This window comes from Pan troglodytes, chromosome 2 (assembly GCF_028858775.2).
Source record: "Pan troglodytes isolate AG18354 chromosome 2, NHGRI_mPanTro3-v2.0_pri, whole genome shotgun sequence".
NCBI classification, from domain to species: Eukaryota; Metazoa; Chordata; class Mammalia; order Primates; family Hominidae; genus Pan; species Pan troglodytes.
The window spans coordinates 170,393,958-170,418,122 of NC_086015.1; the positions used below are offsets into that span (position 1 = coordinate 170,393,958).

At 38.7% G+C, this 24,165-nt stretch overlaps 1 protein-coding gene across 26 annotated transcripts in view; it reads right to left on the reverse strand.

The window, feature by feature from the left end:
- The window catches only part of ZBBX (zinc finger B-box domain containing), a 283,593-nt gene that overhangs the window by 142,439 nt on the left and 116,989 nt on the right, over window positions 1-24,165 (reverse strand). For 13 of the 26 annotated variants that reach the window (XM_063807302.1, XM_009446781.3, XM_063807303.1 and 10 more), the window contains 2 exons: window positions 2,462-2,600; window positions 589-876 (listed from right to left, as the gene is read on the reverse strand). The exons of 7 other annotated variants lie outside the window; for them this stretch is intronic. In XM_063807302.1, coding sequence (XP_063663372.1) covers window positions 750-876; window positions 2,462-2,600 — 266 coding nt within the window. In that variant the 3' untranslated portion in view covers window positions 589-749. Of the gene's footprint in view, window positions 1-588; window positions 877-2,461; window positions 2,601-8,941; window positions 8,984-12,456; window positions 12,543-24,165 lie in introns of those variants that run through there. 6 more of the 26 variants (XR_010155868.1, XR_010155865.1, XR_010155871.1 and 3 more) reach the window with 2 other exon arrangements.

The window sequence follows — 24,165 nt, forward strand, 5'->3', positions numbered from 1 at the left end:
GGGTAACTGCCCCCATGATTCAATTACTTCCCACCAGGTCCCTCCCAGGACACCTGGAGATTATAGAAACTACAATTCAAGATGAGATCTGGGTGGGGACACAGCCAACCCATATCATTTGGGTATTGTAGACCAGTCACATTTTCACATAAAGCTAATCACTACATTGACCTTCTTAAAAAAAGATGCTTAGAGATCTTTACTGTGTTTTGCTAGAGCAGAGTATGAAAAGTTTCACATCCATTTTATTTTTGGTCCTCTTTTTTTCTTTTATTGCAAATTTTTGAAGATACCAGAACTTCTATAAATGTCAAAAACCAGAAAATAAACAGTGTAATTATAGGTTCAATTGATGATACTAACTAGTGTGACTTGGCTGTCAAATGCACACTCTTGTTGATGACATAATTATTTAAAATATAATTGGACGATGAAATATTTCTTTAAGTAGAATCATGTTCTGCCCTGTAGTAGGTTTTATAGACACAGTTGTAACAGTTATTTCTTCAAATTCACCATATTTTACTAACATAATCTGCAATATAGATTAGTGGTTGACATATAATATATCATTGGAAGAATAAGCCCTTGAACTTATAATTTTACTTTTATTAGTTTGTAGCCTTGAAACATCAAAGACATTAATAATCAAAATCTCCAGCACTTGGATAGGTAATCACTTGGTTACTTTTCTCAGTTGTTTGCTTTACTCTGGGTACAAAATGGAAACAGTAATGAACAAATAATCTTTAAGTACTCTTTGACCACGGTAGTGTGATGACATGTTGCTTGTTGAGAAAATCTTCCTCCTCCTCATCTGTACTGCTCTCAGAAAGTGACAGCAAAGACTGAATTTTGGTATCTCTTCCAGAACAGCTGAAAATACATAACAAGATCAATACACAATATACAGAACCAGGTTTCAACTCTTCATTTATCTTCTGATCAATACTACATACGTTGGAGTTGCTGGAGGCAAGCAGATGTGAGGGGGCTGTATCAGACTGGGGCCATAATTTTCAATGTGCCCAATATACCAAGCCTCCTTTTAATGAGAAATTCTCATCATTCTCCCTCTCCCAAGAAATACAGCCACAGTGGAATCAAGGAGAGACTTAATGGTCTCTGATTGTGTCTTTTGTTGATGATTCAGAGGCACTTTAGAAACCTGCAGAGCCTCAGGGTCATCATTAAGAACATTCATCATCACATTGGCTGTTTAATAGAATCCCAGTGAATAGACTGCCAGATAAATCACCTCTTTTGTGTACTGTAAATAAGGACTATGTAGATAGCCAGTCAAGATATGCTGAAGCAAAAATTAATGACGGCATTTGTTTGTTATTTTATTTTGTTGCATTTTATTGGTGGCAGCAGGGGGCACCTTATTCTGTTAGTAAGGTCCCCTTATATTTTTAGTATTGAATGTCATTTGTTTTATGAATGATGAGAATACTTGTAGGTGTAGTTTGTTTTTAATGATTTATCTAAGGGAAGAAAATATCAATCTTATATTGATCCTTTAAACAAATATAAATGATAATAGAAATGCAAAAATCCAGGCTGAGTGCAGTGGCCTGAGTAGTCCCAGCTGTTTAAGTGGCTGAAGCAGGATAGCCTGAGCCCAGGAGTTTCAGACCTACCTAGGCAACATGTTGATACCCTGTCTTAAAAAATTTTTTTAAAAGAGAAAGAAATGCAAAAACCAAGAACAACAACTCAATGATTTCCTCTTCCAGAAAGAATAAGAAACTCTTGATTCCCTTTTTACTGCAGTATCAGATTTCAATTAAATTTCAATCAAAGAAATTTACAATACAAATAACTTATTTTATACTTATTTTAGTCTCTCTAGAAGAAATCCTGCTCCTTCTTCAAGGAATTGCAGTGTGTCAATAATAGACTGAAACAATAGACTACTTTTCTGAAACATTTACTAGTATAACCTACATTCCTTGTAAGCTGATCTGACCATCGCTAAATGTATTTTATGTGAGGAAAGAATGATATCATACAAATTAAAATATGTTATTGTTAGTTTTCTAGACTTGATTTCAAGAAAGAAACTTACTATTTGATTCTAAAAACCTTATTCACATTGGGTAGGATTCTATTAATACAAAGTATTGACATTTATTAGGTTAATTAATTCAAGTAAGGCCATTGTTTTTCAATATAATAAGAAATGCTGAAGGATTATTATATTCCAAATATCTTTTCATTTTTATGATACATATTGTACAGTAGAGAATGATCTCTTCACATTAAAGTAACAACTTTATAAGCCTTTTACTAAATCTCGATAATAGATCAGCAAAGGACCCAAACATTCTATAAAGAATGATCATATAAAGTATACACATGAGGACAATCTTTCTATATATAATAAAGATAACTAGTTGGAGCTTGTCAAAATTTTACTACATACTATATTAATATATAAACTGCAGGCTTAACTTACCTCAATTCCTCAACTCCACAGGGACCCCTCACATGTGAGGTCTTAAGGAAATCTGTGGAAATCTGACTTATATTCAGTGATTGGCTGCTGAAATCTGGGAACTCTTCTGAGGTTAAGCTGTAAAGTTTTTCTGAAGTATCTGAAATATTTTATTTCATGCATTGTCAAAACATAAATTCAAGAAACAAATATACAGCATATGGTGCTGAATGTTTACCCAGAGTAAATTACAGGCAATACAAAGAAGGTCAGCATAGATTTTTAATTATTCCTCAATTTTCTAATGTTTGTGAGGTAAGTTTGATTTGAGATTCCAAATTGGGGCATGGGTAGCAAGTCATTTTTATCATATTGATTTGTAAATATACATTACATTTACAACATGTGTCAAATGTCCTGAGACCTCATAAAATTTCAAAAAAAAATCAAATGACCCCCTTTAAAGCTAGAATATTTTGCAGCCACTCAACCTGTTGGACATTTTATCTTTTTTCTTATAAGAAATAAAAGCTTTACTCCCACACAGTCTAAGGGAAAGATTAGCCTTGGCAAAGTTGCTCTTTCTTTTTTGACTTCCTTGCTTTGTTTGAGTAGATAATAACTGTTCATATTTGAAAGCAGAGAAGCCTTAAATTTTTCTTTTCATGAAGCTGGCTTATGATTTAGCCTAGCTAAGGACAAATACTGCAAGTTAAACAAACAAAATCTTTAGGCAAATGTATCTTCATATAAACTACCAAAAATTCAAGTATGTAACTAAATATCATTGTATATTAGAAAGGCTACAATGCCTTCTTTTTTCACTGCTGAAATTATAATGAGCCATCTAATTTATACATAAAGTTATACTATGATGACTGTTAAAACTGTCAAAATTACTGGTTGCTATTCTTCCCTTTTTATTTATTTATTTATTTATGTATGTATTTATTTTAATTATACTTTAAGTTTTAGGGTACACGTGCACATTGTGCAGGTTAGTTACATATGTATACATGTGCCATGCTGGTGCGCTGCACCCACTAACTCGTCATCTAGCATTAGGTATATCTCCCAATGCTATCCCTCCCCCCTCCCCCCTCCCCACCACGGTTCCCAGAGTGTGATATTCCCCTTCCTGTGTCCATGTGATCTCATTGTTCAATTCCCACCTATGAGTGAGAATATGCGGTGTTTGGTTTTTTGTTCTTGCGATAGTTTACTGAGAATGATGGTTTCCAATTTCATCCATGTCCCTACAAAGGACATGAACTCATCATTTTTTATGGCTGCATAGTATTCCATTCGGTCTTGTTGCCTGGGCTGGAGTGCAATGGTGTGATCTTGGCTCACTGCAACCTCCACCTCCTGGGTTCAAATGATTCTCTTGCCTCAGCCTCCCAAGTAGCTGGGATTACAGGCATGTGCCACCACACCCGGCTAATTTTGTATTTTTAGTAGAGACGGGGTTTCTCCATGTTGGTCAGGCTGCTCTCGAACTCCTGACCTCGTGATTTGCCCACCTCGGCCTTCCAAAGCCCTTTACTTTTATGAGAGGACCAAATAAACCTCCTCCTGGTCACAGGAACCAAACATCAACATACATGTATTCTACAGTGGACTTGACTTTTTTTTTTTCTTTTTTCTTTTTGGTGGTTAGTATCAACTTGACATTTTTGAGCAAATAGAGATTTCCCTACTGAAAGTAAATCAGATTATTCCCACTGAAAAATAGACCTCAATAAATTTACACATGGAAGTGTCCCTAAAATTGTTTAGCCCAGTGACTTTGAAATCGTGATGCATGGGTACATTCAATAAGCTTAGGATTTGGTTCCTGCTCCCACCATATCCTCAGCAATCAGGACTTTACCTGATCTAAATTTAGGGGCTCTATATAAGATTAATTTTGAAAAAGACAAAAGATTTTTTAGTTAAAATTTTTTAAAGCTCCTAATTACTTCCATCTTCACTTAGAGATCAGGGAATTATGGGCCCATGAAGAACTAATAACTTGCTGAAAGTCACACGGCCATATAGTGGAAGAACTGAAACTAGAACTAATCTCTGGTAGCTCACCAATATTGTAAATCACTCTGTTCCAGAATCTAATTCTTTAGCTTTAAGTTATTATCTTCTCTCCTATTTTTCTGTATGGTAAAAGAAGACCCAAGGCACCTTTACATGTCCTAATGAAAGGGAATGCTCCCACAAGAAAGCAGTACATTCAGGATTTGGAACTGGTAGAATTACAGTACTGAAACCCAACAGCAATGCTTTGATCTAAAGAATACCAGCAGGTGAGATATCCAAACTCTATTACGCATTTGAGCTAATTGAATGAGCATAAAGCTGTTCCGAGTTGTGTAAATAGAATGAGTCTATTTTTCTAGAACTATTTATTTTCAAAATTATATTTCAGAATACCTGTAAAGTTAACAGGAACAAAGGTAATACCACTTGATTTTAGGTAACAGAAAAATCAAGGCAGAGAAAAATAAAACTGCTCATAACAACCCTATTGTAGGTTAGTGTTAAACTCAAAAGGTCAATTGTACAAAAATCTGTCTGCTGATTTTTCTAATTCAGCACCAGGTAAGACAGGATTAACATTTATATTAGAAAATTTACAACTGGCAAGTCAGTTGATTGTTGAGAAATAAATTATAGTTAAACCTTTTCTATCCCTGGAGTAAGAGTACCTTCTCTGATCATTGAGGAATCTCTTTAAAAATAATAGCAATTAGACTAAAGAGAAAAAAATAGATAAAATACAGAGTTCTAAGGTGTATTTCTAAAACTGAAGTCATTTAAAACACATACATAAAACTATATTCGATAGATAAATAAGCACTTAAATGAAATAAAACACTAAAGAAAGAAATATAAAAACTTCAAAGAATGAGAACCAATCAGAGAGGCTATTTCCCAATAAGGAACAACAACAACAACTCTAAAGGACTATCTAGAATAGCTACATATCTACATCCTAATATTAAAGACAGTGTGGGCTGAGCGTGGTGGCTCACGCCTGTAATCCCAGTACTTTGGGAGGCCGAGGCGGGCGGATCACGAGGTCAGGAGATCAAGACCATCCTGGCCCACAGAGTGAAACCCCGTCTCTACTAAAAATACAAAAAATTAGCCGGGCATGGTAGCGGACCCGGGAGGTGGAGTTGCAGTGAGCCGAGATCGCACCACTGCACTCCAGCCTGGGCGACAAAGCCCTATTTCTAACCTATTTCTAACACTTTAGCCTTCCTTAATTTTTATTCTTTCCATCTGCTCTCCCCTCTGCACTATGTCTTGTTTATTTCTCCTTTTCCTATTCTCTCCATGCTTGCATCCCTTTACCTTCACTCTGCCCACACCCTCCCCTTCTTAAGTGGTGATATGGTTTGGATTTGTGTCCCCACCCAAATCTCATGTCAAATTATCATCCCCAATGTTGGAGGAGGGGTCTAATGAATGGTGACATGATCATGGGAGAAGATTTCCTCCTTGCTGTTCTCGTGATAGAGAGTTCTCATGAGATCTGGTTGTTTAAAAGTGTGTAGCACCTCTCATCCACCCCTTCCTCCTGCTCTGGCCATGTGAAGATGTGCCTGCTTCCCCTTCTGCCATGATTATAAGTTTCCTGAGGCCTCCACAGCCATGCTTCCCGTGCACTCTGCAAAACTGAGCCAATTAAACTTCTTTTTTTTTATAAGTTGTAAGTTTTTTTTTATAAGTTATTTCTTATAGCAGTGTGAGAATTAACTAATACAAGTGATTACAAAATTGATTTGAAGTAAAGGTTTCAAATTATTTATGTGGCATTGTTATACAGTGGCAAGACAAAGAAATGTGGGAGTAGCTTTGCCTGGGGTTGTGCCTTGCCTCTGCTATATATTTGGGGGAGACCATGGGCAATTACTGCATTGCCCAGAGCCTCAGTTATTGAATATGAAGAAAGGAAATTAAGAGTAGCATCTGCCCCATCTACTTCACCAAATAGCTGGTAAGATCAAATGGAGCAATATCACATATAAAAGCAACCAGTAATTATTATTACTGATTAAATGGTGTCATATTCCTTTTATTAACTTTTAAATATGTTTTCACTTCTATGTGCACCCAATTTGTTTTCTGCAATTCAAAGACACACTAAAGCAAAAAGACTGTCATTCTATCTCTTTGTAATTTGGCTGCCTTTTCAAGGGTTATCTAGTTAATTTGTGAACTATAAATCCTGATTAGATTAGCACTTTTACAGTTTAATACATTACTTAATGGTCAACCTATGAACAGAGACTCCAGTTACTCAGAAAGCCACTGCCTCACTGTTTTATTTCACTGACAGTATGGCCTATTGTCTAGTATCTGGTGCCTTTTTATTATTTCTTATGTAAGAAAAAGTGCTTTCATCTCTTTTACTTGGCTCAGTTAACTACCTGTGAAGTCATACAAACACAAGATTGTTGTGGGAACTTAAAGACCATGAAGATTCTTAAACCACAAATCAGATTGAGTTTGAAACAAATAAATCATTTTTAACTATTGAAGAAGTAAATGCTTTAAAGTGCATTATTACTAATACTTTTTCACAATGTGTATTTCCTAAATTTCTTCAGGCTACAGCAACATCCAAAAACTGACAAAGTATCTTTATAAGTAAGTTATACCAATATGTTAAGCTCATTAAGGAAGTAGTTATAATGTTATTTATATAAAGCTATTTGTGGAAGGAATAGTAAGTGGCATGAACTACAGCTAACTATAATCCTCAAAGCAATACAGATGATAACTAGTTCTAGAATGGAAACAGCTTTTAGAGTTTATTAAAAATTGGGTTTACCAAGAACATCTTACTGTATGTAGGAAGTGATACAGAAGTACGGCAGGGAAGTGCTGGATAGAGAAAGGCAGGTCCCTGGCTAAGGCTCCACATCACAGACCGAGGTGAGGACAGGCACTCCTCCTTTTGTGCACAAATGTTGCATTTTCCAAGACCACCCTGGCCCACCACATCCCCATCCCGGGCCTATAAAAACCTGAGACACTAGCAGGCAGACACACAGGTGGCCAGATGTTGAGAGCAGCACATCAGCTGAAGAAGACACAAGTGGTTGGACGGCAAGAGGACGTCAAGCGATCATGCTGGCAAAAGAGCACACTGACAGACTCTGGCACACTGGCAGCCCATCAACCAGCGGGTTGAGGTGGAGTTTGGCTAGGGCAGTCAGAGGAGAGCTGGGGCCACCGAGCAGCCTAACTCTAGGGGAAAACCATCTCCCTTCTCGCTTCCCCATCAGCGGAGAGCTACTTCCACTCAATAAAACTTTGCACTCATTCTCAAAGACCATGTGTGATCCAATTCTTCTGGTACACCAAGGCAAGAACCCAGGATACAGAAAGTCCTCTGTCCTTGTGACAAGCTAGAGGGTCTAATTGAGCTGGTTAACACAAGCCACCTACAGAGGGCAAACTAAAAGATCACCCTGTAACACATGCCCACTGGGGTTTCAAGAGCTGTAAACATTCACCCCTAGACACTGTCGTAAGTTTAGAGCCCCACAGCCTGCCTATCTGTATGATCCCCGAGAGGTTAGAGCAGTGGGGCACTGAAGAAGCAAGCCACACCCTCATCGCATGCCCTGCAAGGGGGACTAGGGAACCTTTCCCATTTCAAATGGGAGCTCTGCCAGGATCCCGGAAGATGAGTGTAAATGAATGTGAAACTGTCAGGTCTGCCTCTCTTCCAAAACCTCCCACTTCTCTCTTTCCTGCGGGTAAGAAGCTCTGTTTCCCTTCAAAACTCTGCCCTTACCAGCCAGTCAAAATCCCCAGACTTCGTATCTTTTCTCTCTCATATGGTTTGAAATGGCTTTTATCTCTTTCTTTATAATGTTAAGAGTTTTGCTACAGGCTATGGCAATGTTACTAAGTAAAACGAGCATTAGGTTCAGCCGTCAAAGGTGCAAATCAGATCAATTTTTCCTAGAGGTGCCATGTATGCCTCCACCTTAACAGCCACAGGCACACACGGCTCAGGGCACCTCTTCTTACCCTTTCCCCTCCCAGCTTGGGTGCCTAGGCATGCCAGCAGCAGGCAAAGGCCAAGCCCAACAGCCACGAGTGGGTATGGGACAAAGCTGCGATGGTAACCATGACCCCACAGGGTCAACGAATGGGTGCTTCTCACCCACCACGCTAATGGAACCTTTCTTTCCCTGGCCAAGGAATTCAGCCTAGTCTGAAATCGGCTAAAAATATAAGGATTAGAGGGGTCCAGTTGTACTAAGCAAGGGGTTCTTCCCCCAGAATCTTCCCCTTTTTCCTCTTAAACTGTTCTTCTTTTTTTTTTTTTTTTTCCTTTCCTAAGTGAGAGGTGTCCCCCACCACCAACTCTGTTTCTAATAGGGAAGTTAACAGAGTAATGTCCCCTGCTGACTGATAACTGCAAATTCGACAGGGCACATTTGAGACACTCTAAACAGATATAAACAGCCTCTAAAATACCTTTTCAGTCCCAAACTGGACTCCAAGCTTCAGGCTGAGGCCCTAGAAAGAAAAACAAGGTTTGAAGGATTCAAAGCCAGGCAACAGGTATAATGTAAACGGGCAGAACCAATTCCTACCAACTAAACCCCCCACCTCATGGAAGGAGGCCATGCTTCATGGCATAAACAGGCTCAGGAAACTCAAGGTTTGCTGAAAGCAGGGAGAAATGAGGGCAAAGGTGAGGGTGGTTAATTCCTATTCTCCAGGTTTTCCCTGCTTCATGGGTACATACTGCATCAGTATCCATGGCCGGCACCTGCCAAGATCATCGGGGCTCAGGGATAAGCAGTGGAGAGTGAAAGGAGGACATTCACTTTCTGAGTCTTTGTTGAAAGAAGAAAGGGAATGAGGGACACCTCTATTCACTGTCTTTCAGAATGGGCAACCAGTTATTTTCACCACCCTCAGCTTATACTCCTCTGGAGTGTATTCTGAACCACTGGGACTGCCTTGAGCCTCAGAATCTGGAGGAAAAGTGCCTCTTAGCCCTCTGCAAAAAGGTTTGGCCAAATTATGATTTACAGGAAAGAGTGGCTTGGCCTCAGGAAGGAACCATTCATTTCTATACCATCTGGCATTTGGAACTTTTCTATAGACGTGAGGACAGATGGTCTGAGGCCCCATAAGTGTAGGCTTTCTATAGCTTGCAAGGCAATCCAGACCTTTGCTGACAGAGTAGGATTGCCCTCCTGTTTGGCATCTCAGGGAAGGTTGCAAGGGGCAAGCTCAAGCAACTAAAAATATGAGTCCCAGGGGCAACCCCAGCAGAGGATCCAGCTACCTCTGACCCTGTTACTCAGGGTCCACCCAGACCACCCTATACAGCTTCAGCTTCCCACCTGCCTCCTCCTAAAAATCTTTGCTCTAGACAAACTCCAGTCTCACTCTTAACCCTCCAACAAATGCCCAGTAAATTTGGGCCTAGTAAGGTCCAGGTCCCCTTCTCCCTATAGGACTTAAAGCAAATTAAGGGGGATCTTGGCAAGTTTTCAGATGACCCTGATAGATAAATAGAGGCTTTCCAGAATTACACCCAAATATTTGAACTCTCCTGGAGAGACGTTATGTTACTTTTGAATCAAACCCCAATGGACACTCAGAAGCAGGCTGCTCTGTCAGCAGCGGAGAGATTTGGGGATAAGCTTTCTTTCATATATAGCATCAGAGAAGGGGGTGAATATTATCCAACTGGAAGAGAAGCAATACCAGTAAATAATCCTAAATGGGATCCCAGTGACGAGATGGAAGACTGGAAAAGGAGACACTTTCAGGTGTGCATAATGGAGGGCTTATGTAGGACTAAGACTAAGCCTCTCAATTATATTAAGTTGTCCATGATCGACTAAGGATTTGATGAAAATCCCACTGCCTTCCTGGAAAGGCTAAGAGCGGCCTTGACAAAGCACACCTCTATCTCCTGATTCAGTCGAGAACAGCTAATCCTAAAAGATAAATGTATTACCCAGGTAGCTCCTGACATCAGGAGGAAGTTGCAAAAATGGGCCCTGGGACCAGATAGTACATTAGAGGACCTCCTGAAAGTGGCCACCTTGGTCTTTTATAATAGAGACAGGAGGCCTAAAAAAGCGAGAGGAGATGCAGGAAACAGACAAAAGCTTTGATGACCACCATGTAAGTCCACAAACCCCAAAATTCCCAGGATGTGCCTGCTAACTGCTAAAAGATACGGCAAGAACAGTTATTTCTCTTCTAAAGTTTAACCGCTCCCATAAAACGTTTAATTTCTTTCACCAGGGTGAAACAGCTCAGGGTAGAATGTTGCTGTTAGTATATTTCACTTCTTATCTCTGTAATCTCTGGCACTAAATTCTTTCCTTGTATAATACACATATTTAACCCATGCATACTTAACCTTATAAAACTTTTTTTTTTTTTTTTTTTTTACTCTCAAGCCTAGAAGCCATCAAAATCCAAATGGTCAACCGGAGCCTCGAAAGATGGCTCCCCTTGTCTAGGAACCCTTAGACCTCTAGGAGTCTGACTGCCATTTTCCCCAGAACAATGCCCCCTGTCAGCAGGAAGCAGCTAAGACCGGTCATTGTCCATATTCTAAAGGTAGTTAGATGTACATCTTCAGAGGGGAGAATGATACCGGAGGGGTCGAGGAAGTGCTGAGTAGAGAAAGGCAGGTCCCTGGCTAGGGCTCCACTCCCTTGGACCTAGGTGACGACAGGCACTCCTGCTTTCATGCCCAAATGTTGCATTTTCCAAGACCACTCTGGCCCACCATGCTCTCATTCTGGGCCTATAAAAACCCGAGACCCGAGTGGAAAGACACACAGGCAGCCAGATGTCAAGAGGAGTACATCAGTGGAAAAAGACACAAGTAGCTGGATAGCGAGAGGACGTTGAGGCAGCACACTGGCAGAAGAGCACACTGACAGAAACCAGCACACCAGCAGACCACTGACCAGCAGGCCACTGACCAGCAGGATGGGGTGGAGTTTGGCCAGAGCAGTTGGAGGAGAGGTGGGGCTGCTGAGTGGCCCAACTCCAGGGGAATACCATCTCCCTTCTGGCTCCCCCAGTGGTGGTGAGCTACTTCTACTCAATAAAACTTTGCACTCATTCTCCAAGACCACGTGTGATGCGATTCTTCTGGTACCCCAAGGCAAGAACCTGGGATACAGAAAGCCCTCCATCCTTGTGACAAGGTAGAAGGTCTAATTGAGCTGGTTAACACAAGCCACCTATAGATGGCAAACTAAAATGGCATCCTGTAACACACACCCACTGGGGCCTTAGCATCTGTAAACATTCACCCCTAGACACTCTCGTGGAGTCAGAGCCCCACAGTCGGCCTGTCTGTATGCTCCCTAGAGGTTTGAGCAGTGGGGTACTGAAGAAGTGAGCCACACCCCCATCGCACGCCCTATGAGGGGGACGGGGGATCCTTTCCGGTATCAAAAGCACTACCTATTGGTTTCTTATATAACTTAACAGTTTTTTGAGGCCTTACTATGTGCTAGGCACTGTTAATTGTGTGTGTGGAGAGAGAGATAAGTTTTCATAAATATAATATCTCATATATATAATTTTAATTAATGATCAAATAATTTTATTAGATAGGTTCTATTATTATGCTCATCTTTCAATATGGAATCTGATGCAATGACAGATTAAGGAAGTAATTTGCCCAATATTATGAAGCTAGTAAGTGGTGGTTTCGTTTCAAACCACACGCCCTGACAGGGGAACCTGGTTATCAACCAATCTGCTTTCTGTCTCTTGTCTCTCGATTCATCATGATGTTGTGCCTGCAACACACACACACACACACACACACCTCTGTCCATGCTAGGTACTTCTAGAATGGCACTCTGATATCAGCCACAGCAATCAGAATCCAAGGAGAAACTGTTTCCTTAAACACCTCTGCCCTTCTCAGGTACTTCTAGAATGGCAGTCTGATATCAGCCACAGCAATTTGAATCAAAGGAGAAACTGTTTACCTAATGTAGTTATTTTCTGTCTTATTCTCCCAGCTCCTTAACATGGTTGTTTTTCATAGAACTTAGAAAGAAGAAGTGGATGCATCCTAGAAATAGCAGAAAACAAGTCAGAGAGGTTGCTGTACACAATAATGCAGCTTTCACAGAGATTTGAACATATTTACATTTGTATAAGCATCCAGTGGTGTGGAGGTGTATGTCTGAGAGCAAACCTCATGAAGTTTTTCCAGACTGCACCATGAGTAGTGAAAGGTGAATGGAATTGTTCTGCTCATTGACGCAAAACAGGGTAAAAAGGCCTTGTGCAGAGTCAGTGACTTTTCTACAATGAAGCCTTATGTCACTGTAGCACTTGTCACCTCACTGACTGTTGGGTTGATTAGCCTGATATGTCATCTTCTTCCTTTCTCAGAGTGACCGTATTCATGAACAGTGCACTCATACAAAGCCAATCTTCCCAACAGAAAAAAAAAAAAAAATCCATGTCTGGGTTAAGTGTGAAAGTGGTTGCCTTCTGCTGTTGGACATCAGCAAAGCCCTGGCAGTTCACAGGCTACCAAGTGTGTGCTTGCTTTTGTATATAAAAAGTTATGTGTTCTAGTGAAAATACTGATGTTAGTGTATGAGAAAATAAGTGACACAGGAAAAAACTGAAGCACATAGGAACAAAGATAATTTTTAAAAATGGAAAAGCTGGAATGGCTGAAAAAAAGACTAGCGTTTGTACACTATTGCATTCCATTTGTAAATAATAAAATGTATCAATTTTTAAAATTACAAAGCTCTTTTTAAAATTAAAAACTGTATGGTTGACCTTTTAGATCCAGTTCAGACTTCACATACTTTATTTCAGAATTGGCCTGTAATGTAATAATTATCTCTAGGAAGATTTATGTTTGATTTTTAATAATTCAAGCAAGGTAAATGAATGATGGGTAAATATGGATTATTGACTTTTTCCTCTAACCCCTATTAAATAAATAGAAAAAGCAGAATAATAAAAATAAAATCATAAAAGGAGCTAAACAAAGGGATACAATTGACATAATAACTTTGAGAAGAGTCAACCAAATAAAATTTATTGAGGTGTGGCTGGGTGTTATTCCAATACACAGTGTGTGCCCAACACACAGACACCAAATGAAGAATAGGAAAGAGACAGTCATAAAAAGAACAGGCTAGTCTCACCAATACCATGTCAATAGGGAGAAAAGTAGGTGAAAAGAAGTAAGGAGGAGACATCTGAAATCCTTATTAAAGCTAGCTAATCATCTATCTGAAAAATCTTAGCAGAGACAAGAAAATTGCAAATCTGAAGGTTTCCCCACAGAGACAGCACACAGGAAACCAGGTCGATAGAAATTTGGCATTTAATAAAATCCAGAAAAAGACAAGAAAGCCCAGATCTTTCAACAGAGAAAGCTGAGCTTCCCAGTCCTATCCTCCTCCCCATGCCTTGGAGCTAGCAGGATACAGAAGAGTACAATACAGAACCCGCAAACAGTAGCTCCCCAGAAAAGACTGAGAGAGCTCAGTAAGAGTGAAGAGAATTTCAGGAAGAATTTAGTTTCACTATATCAGAAAAGATGGAAGATAGGAACAAAGCCACTCACAATAAGCATAGGCAAGTGAAATCCAAAGAAATGACACAACTAGATATATAAACAAACTAGTATCTTTAGCATGTAATGGGTGAAAAAAATAAAAAACATAAAATTTGGTAGAAAACATAGATCAGGACCATAAGATTTTCCACAAGTCCTTTGGCTACAAAAGAAGTAATGAAAGCAAACTTTTTGAAAAGAGCAAAATTAACCTCAAAGATGGAGCAACAACATGACAGGCATCAAAGGAAAACTAATTAAATGGTCACCTGCTCCTGGATTGGATCCTATACCAGAAAAAAACAAGCTGTAACAAACATCAATGGGGTAGTTTTAAAAAATTAAATATGCCATGTGGATTAGAAAATCACATTGTATCTTGTAATGTGAGCTTCCTGATTTTGATCATTGTGCTATGGTTATATAAGAGAAAGCAGTTTTTCTGGGACACACACACTGACATATTTTTTTGTAAAGTGTTACAATGTTTTTAACTTCCTCTCACTGTTCAGAACAAAAGGAGGTACAAAAGGAGGGTGTGTATGTGCATGTGCGTGCACACGTGTGTGTATGCAAATAGGACAAAACATAGCTAGTGAACCGGGTACAGTGTATTTGGGGGAAGAGTTCTTTGTACTATACTTGTATTTTGCAAATTTTCTGTTTTAACTTATATCAAAATAGAAAACTACCAAAAAATGTCAAAGAAAAAGTTACAACATCTTTAGAGAATGACTTTTTAAAAAGTCAAGTGATAAACAGTGCACTATAACTAGGTAAAAATTAAAATCCTGACATATAGACAAGCTTGAGATAATGATAGCAAATACAAAGGGAAATTAAAAACTAGCTAAAACAATTGAAGAAATATAAGTAATACTTTTTTAAAGAGACGCCAACATAAAGAAAATAGGTTTCTCAGCAGGAGAAAGCCTAATGGAACAGAAAAGCAATTCAAAGATATAAAAACAGAAAATTTCTTTGAAAATAACGGGTAATGTACTCTACAGACAGAGAGAGAACCCTGTGTTTAAAAAAAATGCTGAATTATTGACACTAAAACAAAATCCTGGACCAGTTACTGACTTTCAAGGATTAAGAAAAATTTCTCCAAGCATTCAGTCAGGAAAGAAGCCTGTCACATGTGTGTGTGTGTGTGTGAGAGAGAGAGAGAGAGAATGAGAGAGAGAGAGAGAGAAAGAGAGAGAGAGAGACAGAGAATCTAGGAGGCTTCAGATTACTTCACAGCATTCAGAGCCAGAAAATGGCAAATCATTATATACAAGGTTGAAGACAAAGGTGACCAAATGATATTATCCTCGGCCAATTTGCCATCTAAATAGAAATGTAGCAGGTATTCTCAAATATAAAGAAAACTCAGGTAATAAAACTTCTATAAATTCTACCTGCAGGGAAAAATTATTTGATAATTAAACTGAACCAAACAAAAGTTTAATGAAAAAAACTGTGATAAAGGGCTAACTAGCACCATATTCAGGGTCAGACGACAACAGGAAAATGTCTACTACATGCAGAGGAAAGGAAACTGTAACCTACTAAATACATCTAATGTGCCATTCGGCAATAAGACAAAAAACAGACATTATCATGAATGCTATAATAAAACCATCAAGAGATGAAATCAAGATAAAAGGCTCAGGATTGGGAAGTCACAGAAGAAAATGCTGGTACTAAACATTTAATCCATATTGATTTTCACTAAGAAAAAAATAAAAGGAAAACTTTACAAAACAAGAAACTATAACTACAACAAGGGATATATTCAGTATGATCTAGATTAGCATGTGGTTTTAAAAAATTAACAAATGAGCCCTCATCTTTTATTATAGGGAATTATTACTATCTGAAACTAAAGCATATAGTTAGAAATGGCCTCCATTACTCTTTATTTTTACCTTTTCTCTCAATTTTTAAATTTATTTTTAATTTTTGTGAGTACAAAGTAGGTATATATATTTATGGGGTACATGAGATATTTTGGTACAGGCATGCAATGTGTGATAACTAAATCATGAAAAATTTGGAACACATCTCCCCAGGCATTACGCTTTTGTGTTTCAAACAATCCAATTATATTCTCTAGTTATTTTTAAATGTACAATTAAATTATAATTGACTATAGTCTCTGGGTTGTTCTATCTGACACTAAGTCTTATTCATTCTTTCTATTTTCAGTACCCATTAACCATTCCCACCACTCCACCCACACTCCCCACTATACTTCCTAGCCTCTGGTAACCATTCTTCTATTTTCTATCTCCATGAGTTTAATTGTTTTGATGTTTAGATCCCACAAATAAGTGATAACATGCAAAGTTCGTCTTGCTGTGCCTGGCTTATTTCACTTGACAAAACAATCTCCAGTGCCATCCATGTTGTTGCAAATGACAGAATCTTATCCTCTTTTATGATTGAATAGTACTTCATTATGTATATGTACCACATTTTCTTTATCCATTCATCTGTTAATGAATACTTAGGTTACATCCAAATCTTGGCCATTGTGAACAGTGCTGTAACAAACATAAGAGGGCAGATATCTCTTGGATATATGGGTTTCTTTTTTTACTTTTTAAATTTTTGTGGGCACACAGTAGGTGTATATATTTATGGGGTACATGAAATGTTTTGATATAGACATGCAATGTGAAATAAGCACATCATGGAGAATGGAGTATCCATCCCTTCAAACACTTATTATTTGAGTTACAAATAATCCAATAACATTCTTTAAGTTATTTTAAAATGTACAATTAAAGTTATTATTGACTATAGTAACCCTGTTGTGCTATCAAATAGCAGGTCTTATTTATTATTTCTAACTATTTTTTGGACCCATTAACCATCCCACCTCCACCCCACCCCACCCCACCCCACCCCACCCCACTACCCTTTCAAGCCTCTGGTAATTATCCTTCTATTTTCTATCTCAATGAGTTCAAGTGTTTTGATTTTTAGATCCCACAAATAAGCAAGAACGTGCTATAATTGTCTTTCTGTGCCTAGCTTATTTAACTTAATGTAATGATCTCCAGCTCCATCCAAGTTGCTGCAAATGACTGGATCTCATTCTCTTTTATGGCTGAATGGTACTCCATTGTGTATATGTATCACATTTTATTTTCCATTCATCTGTTGATGGACCCTTAGGTTGCTTCTGAATCTTAGCTATTGTAAACAGTACTGCAACAAACATAAGAATGCAGATATCTCTTCAATATACTGATTTCCTTTCTTTTGGGTATACACCCAGCAGTGGGATTAATGGGTTGTATTGTAGCTCTATTTTTAATTTTTTAAGGAACCTCCAAACTGTTCTCCATAGTGTTTGAACTAACCTATATTCCCACCAACAGTGTACAAGGGTTCCCTTTTCTCCACATGCTTGCCAGCAGGCTTTATTGCCTGTCTTTTGTATAAAAATTTTATTTGTGGCTATTACAAATGGAATTAGTTTTTTATTTCTTTTTCAGATTGTTCACTGTTGGCATATAGTAATGCTAGTGATTTTTGTATGTTGATTTTGTATCCTGCAACTTACTGAATATGTTTATCAGTTCTAATAGTATTTTGGTGGTCTTCAGGTTTTTCTAAATTTAACATCATTTATCCACAAACAAGGATTATTTAATTTCTTCCTTTCCGATTTGGATGCCCTTTACTTCTTTATCTTTTTGAATTGCTCTAAAACATACAGTACTATGTTGATTAACAGTGGTGGAAGTGGGCATCCTTGTCATGTTCCAGGTTTAAGAGGGCAAGCTTTTAGGTTCTCCCTATTCAATTTAATACTAGCTGTGGGTCTGTCACAGATGGCTTTTATTATGTTAAGACCTTCTATACCCAGTTTTTTAAAGGTTTTCATCATGTAGGGATGTTAACTTTATCAAATGGTTTTTCAGCATCAATTGAAATGATCATATGGTTATTGTCCTTTATTCTGTTGATATGATGTATCACATTGATTATGGCCATTCTTTCAGGAGGTGGTATCACATTGTGGTTTTGATTTGCATTTACCTGATCATTAGTGATATTGAGCGTTTTTTCATATGTTTGTTGGCCATTTGTGTATCTTCTTTTGAGCATTGTCTATTCATGTCCTTAGCACACTTTTTGAAGGGATTTTTTTTTTTTTACTGATTTGTTTGAGTTCATTGTAGATTCTGGATATTAGTCCTTTGTCACATGTATAGATTGTGAAGATTTTCTCCCACTCTGTGGGATACCTGTTTGCTCTTCTGACTGTTCCCTCTGCTGTGCAAAAACTCTTTAGTTTAATTAGGTCTCAGCTATTTATCTTTGTTTTTATTGCATTTGCTTTTGGGTTCTTGGTCATGAAATGCTTGCCTAAGCCAATGTCTAGAAGGGTTTTTCCAATATCCCCAGTGGGTTTTGATTATGGCTATAATCATAAAACAGTAGATGTTGGCATGGATGCGTTGAACAGGGAACACTTCTACACTGCTGGTGGGAATGTAAACTAGTACAGCCACTATGGAAAACAGTGTGAAGATTCCTTTAAGAACCAAAAGTAGAACTACCATTTGATCCAGAAATCCCACTACTGGGTATCAATCTTCTAGGGTTTTTATAGTTTCCCATCCTAGATTTAAGTTCTTAATCCATTTTGATTTGATTTTTGTATAAGGTGAGAAATGAGGATCCAGTTTTATTCTCCAACATGTGGCTAGCCAATTATCCCAGCACCATTTGTTGAAAAGGGTGACAGTGATAGTTTGCCTTCGTCTTTACTGATTTGGATGCCCTTTGTTTCTTTCTGTTGTCTTATTACTCTGTCTAGGACTTCAGTACTATGTTGAAGAAGAGTGGTAAGAGTAGACATCCTTGTCTTGTTCCACTTCTCAGAGGAAATGCTTTCAACTTTTCCCCAGATGGCTTTTATTACATTAAGGTATGTCCCTTGTTTGCTGATTTTGCCGAGAGTTTTAATCATAAAGGGATGCTGGATTTTGTTGAATGCTTTTTCTGCATCTATTGAAATGATCATGTGATTTTTGTTTTAATTCTGTGTATGTGGTGCATCACATTTATTGACTTGATTATGGCAAACCATTCCTCCATCCCTGGTATAAAATCTATTTGATCAAGGTGGATTATCTTTCTGATATATTGTTGGATTTGATTAGCTAGTATTTTGTTAAGGATTTTAGCATCTATGTTCATCAAGGATATCAGTCTGTAGTTTTCTTTTTTGGTTATGTCCTTTCCTGGTTTTGGTATTAGGGTGATGCTGGCTTCATAGAATGAACTAGAGAGGGTTGCTTCTTTCTCTATCTTGTGGAAGAGTGGCAAAAGGATTGGTACCAATTCTTCAAATGTCTGGTAGAATTCTGCTGTGAATCCGTCTGGTCATGGACCCTTTTTTTGGATAATTTTTTAATTACCATTTCAATCTCACTGCTTGTTATTGATCTGTTCAGGGTATCTAATTCTTCCTGATTTAAGCTAAGAGGGTTATATTTTTCCAGGAATTTATCCATGTATTCTAGGTTTTCTAGTTTACGCGGGTAAAGCTGTTCTTAGTAGCCTTGAATGATCTTTTGTATTTCAGTGGTGTCAGTTGTAATATCTCCTGTTTCATTTCTTAGCGAGGTTATTTGGATTTTCTCTCTTCTTTTCTTGGTTAATGTTGTTAATGGTCTATCAATTTTATTTATCTTTACGAAGAACCAGCTGTTTGTTTCATTTACCTTTTGTATTTTGTTCATTTGTATCAATTTCATTTAGTTCTGCTCTGATCTTGGTTATTTCCTTTCTTCTGCTGGGTTTGGGTTTGGTTTTTTCCTGTTTCCTTAGTTCCTTGAGGTGTGACCTTAGAATGTCAGTTTGTGCTCTTTCAGTCTTTTTGATATAGGCGTTCAGGGCTATGAACTTTCCTCTTAGCACCACCTTTGCCTTACCCCAGAGGTTTTGATACGTTGTGTCATTATTGTCATTCAGTTTGAAGAATTTTTAAATTTCTACCTTGATTTCATTTTTAACCAAGTGCTCACTCAGGAGCAGTTATTTAATTTCCATGTATTTGTATGGTTTTGAAGATTGCTTTTGGAGTTGATTTCCAGTTTTATTCCACTGTGGTCAGAGAGTGCTTGATATAATTTCAATTTTTAAAAAATTTATTGAGGCTCATTTTATGGCCTATTTTGCTTTTTAACTTGTATTTTTGTTTTATAAGTCCTGTGTGAATTAAGCTTTAAACAGGTTCTGTTTTGATGTGTTTCTAGGATTTGTTTCAAGATTTAGAGCTCTTTTTAGCAGTTCTTATACTGGTGGCTTGGTAATGGTGAATTCTCTCAGCATTTGTTTGTCTGAAAAAGACTGTATCTTTCCTTCATATATGATGCTTAGTTTCACTGGATACAAAATTCTTGTCTGGTAATTGTTTTGTTTGAGAAGGCTGAAGATAGGGCCCCAATCCCTTCTAGCTTATAGGGTTTCTGCTGAGAAATCTGCTGTTAATCTGATAGGTGTTCCTTTATAGGTTACCTGGTGCTTCTGTCTTATAGCTCTTAAGATTCTTCCCTTTGTCTCAACTTTGGATAACCTCATGACAATGTACCTAGGTGAAGATCTTTTTGCAGTGAATTTCCCAGGTGTTCTTTCTGCTTCTTGTATTTGGATGTCTAGGTCTCTAGGAAGGCCGGGAAGTTTTCCTCGATTATTTCCCAAACACATTTTTCAAGCTCTTAGAATTCTCTTCTTCCTCAGGAACACCAATTATTCTTAGGTTTAGTTGTTTAACATAATCTCAGACTTCTTGGAGGCTTTGTTCATATTTTCTTATTCTTTTTGCTTTGTCTTTGTTGGATTGGGTTAATTTAAAGACCTTGTCTTTGAGCTTCAAATTTCTTCTACTTGTTCAACTCTATTGCTGAGATTTTCCAGAGGATTTTGCATTTCTAAAAGTGTGTCCAAAGTTTTCTGAGTTTTTTATTGTTTTGTCTTTAAGCTATCTACGTCCTTGAATATTTCTCCCTTCACTTCTTGTATCATATTTTGAATTTCCTTGCATTAGGCTTCGCATTTCTCTGGTTCCTCCCTGATTAGCTTAATAACTGATCCCCTGAATTCTTTTTCAGGTAAATCAGGGATTTCTTCTCGGCTTGGATCAATTGCTGGTGAGCATGTGTGTTTTCTGGGGGGTGTTGAAGAGCCTTGTTTTCTCATATTACCAGGGAAGGTTTTCTGGTTCCTTCTCATTTGGGTAGGCTCTGTCAGAGGGAAGGTCTAGGGCTAAAGCCTGTTGTTCAGACTCTTTTGTCCCACAGGGTGTTCCCTTGATGTAGTACTCTCCCCCTATTCCTATGGATGTGGATTCCTCTGAGCTGAACTGCAGTGATTGTTGTCTCTCTTCCGGGTCTAGCCACCCAGCGAGTCTACCTGGCTCTGGACTGGTACTGGGTGTTGTCTGCCCAGCATCCTGTGATGTGAACCATCTATGGGTCTCTCAGCCATGGATACCAGCACCTGTTCCAGTGGAGGTGGTGGAGGGGTGCAATGGACTCTGTGAGGTTCTTAGCTTTGGTGGTTTAATGCTCTATTTTTGTACTGGTTGGCCTCCTGCCAGGAGGTGGTGCTTTCCAGAGATCATCAGGTGTGGTAGTATGGGGGAGGAATGGCGGTGGTCGGGGCCCTAGAACACCCAAGATTATATGCCATTTGTCTTCCACTACTAGGGTGGGTAGGAAAGGACCATCAGGTGGGGGTGGGGCTAGGCGTGTCTGAGCTCAGACTGTCCTTGGGCAGGTCTTGCTGCAAGCTGCTGTGGGGAATGGGAGTGAGGGTCTCAGTTCACTGGAGTTGTGTACCTAGAAGGATTATGGCTGCCTCTGCTGAGTCATGCAGGTTGTCAGGGAAGTGGGAGAAAGCCAGCAGTCACAAACCTCATCCAGCTCCCACACAAACTGAAGGGCCTCTCTCACTCCCACCATGGCCCACCACCCAACAGCCCTCACACCCAGATTATTTCCAGGTGTGGAGCTATATGGGCTTGAAAACTTGTCCCAGGCTACCCACCTCCCAACTGCAAAAAAAAAAAAAAAAAAGAAAAAGAAAAAAAAATGGGGGCGGGGGCTTGGTTCTTCCCCTACCTGTCGAGTCTGCACACCGGATTTGCACCCTCCCTCAAGTTCTGGACAGAAGGCTTCTCACCCCAATCAAATGGTTACAAAGTTCAGCTAGAGATTTGCTTATCCCTGTGTAGTTTTACCCCTTGCTCTTATGGATCCCTGTGGTACAGGCAGGAATGGCCTGGTAGGTGACCCAACAAGCTCCCAGGGCCTTTCTGCTTCTTCCTCCACCCCTGTATTTTGCTCGGCTCTCCAAATTAACTCAGCTCCAGGTAAAGTCGGAAACTTCTCGCGCAAACAGAACTTCAGCTTTCAGCTTCTCCAGTGGGGATGTATGTTTGGAAGAGGGGGTCTCTCTTTCCCACTTCCACAGTTGGGGCACTCAGTTTTTTTTTTGGGGGGGGGGGGCATCTCCCAGGTCCTGCAGGAGCAGTCTGCTTTCTTCAGAGGGTCTGTGGGTCCTCTCAGGATTTCTGGTTTGCTCTTGCAGTCCATCTGGAACTAAAATTCACAATGTGAGCCAGCCACTGCCTGTTGCTCTTTCTGGAGCTGCAATCTAGTCCTGCCTCCAGTCTGCCATAATCTCCCGCATTCTCTAACCGTTTTTGTTGGAACACTTTGAATAGGATTGGTATAAGTTCTTCTTTAAATGTTTAGTAGAATTCATCAGTGAAACCATCAGGTTCTGGGCTTCTTTACATTGGGAGACATTTTTGGTTTGTTTGTTTGTTTTGAGATGGAGTTTCACTCTTGTTGCCCAGGCTGAAGTGGAAAGACACAGTTTCAGCTCACTGCAACCTCTCCCTAGGTGACATTTTTATTATGGCTTCAATCTCATTGTTATTGGTATGTTCAGGTTTTGGACTTCTTCGTGGTTCAATCTTGGCAGGTTGTATATGCCTAGGCATTTATCCATTTCTTCTAGATTTTCCAATTTATTGGCATATAATTGCCATAGTAGCCACTAATGATCCTCTGAATTTCTGAAGTATCAGTTGTAATGTCTTCTTTTTCATCACTGATTTTATCTATTTGGCTCTTCTCTCATTTTTCCTTAATCTGGTTAAAGGTTTGTCAATTTTCTTTATCTTTTCAAGAAACCAACTTTTTGTTTCATTGATCTTTTGTGTTGTTTTCTTCCATTCCAATTCATTTATTTCTGTTCTGATCATTAGTATTTCTTTTCTTCCACTAATTTGAGATTTGGTTTGTGCTTGCTTTTCTAGTTTTTTTTTTTTTTTTTTTTTTTTTTGAGATGGAGTCTCGTTCTGTTGCCCAGGCTTGAGTGCAGTGATGTAATCTCAGCTCACTGCAACCTTCACCTCTTGGCTCAAGCAATTCTCCTGCCTCAGCCTCCCAAGTACCTGGGATTACAGGCACGCACCACTGCACCCAACTAATTTTTGTACTTTTAGTAGAGACAGGGTTTCACCCGCCTCAGCCTCCCAAAGTGCTGGGATTACAGGCATGAGCTATGGTGCCTGGCCTCTGGTTCTTTAAGATACAGGTTGTATTTATTTGAAGTTATTTTGTTTTTGTTTTTGTTTTATTTCATGTAGGCACATATTGCTACAATTTCTCTCCTACTGCTTTCATTGTATCCTATAGGTTTTGGTATATGGTATTTACATTATCATTTGTTTCAAGAAATTTTTCCATTTCCTTCTTAATTTATACATTGATACACTGGTCATTTGGGAGCATACTGTTTAATTTACATGTGTTTTCCAAAATTTCTCTTGTTACTGATTTATAGTTTTATTTCACTGCGGTCAGAGAATATTCTTGATATTATTTCCAATTTTTGGATATTTTATGACTTGTTTTGTTACCTAACACATGGTCTATCTTTGAGAATAATCCATGTGCAAAGGAGAAGAGTATGTATTCTGCAGCTGTTGGATGAAATGTTCTGTAAATATCTATTAGGTCCAGTTGTTCTATAGTGCAGATTAAGTCTGGTGTTTCTTCATTGATTTTCTGTCTTCAAG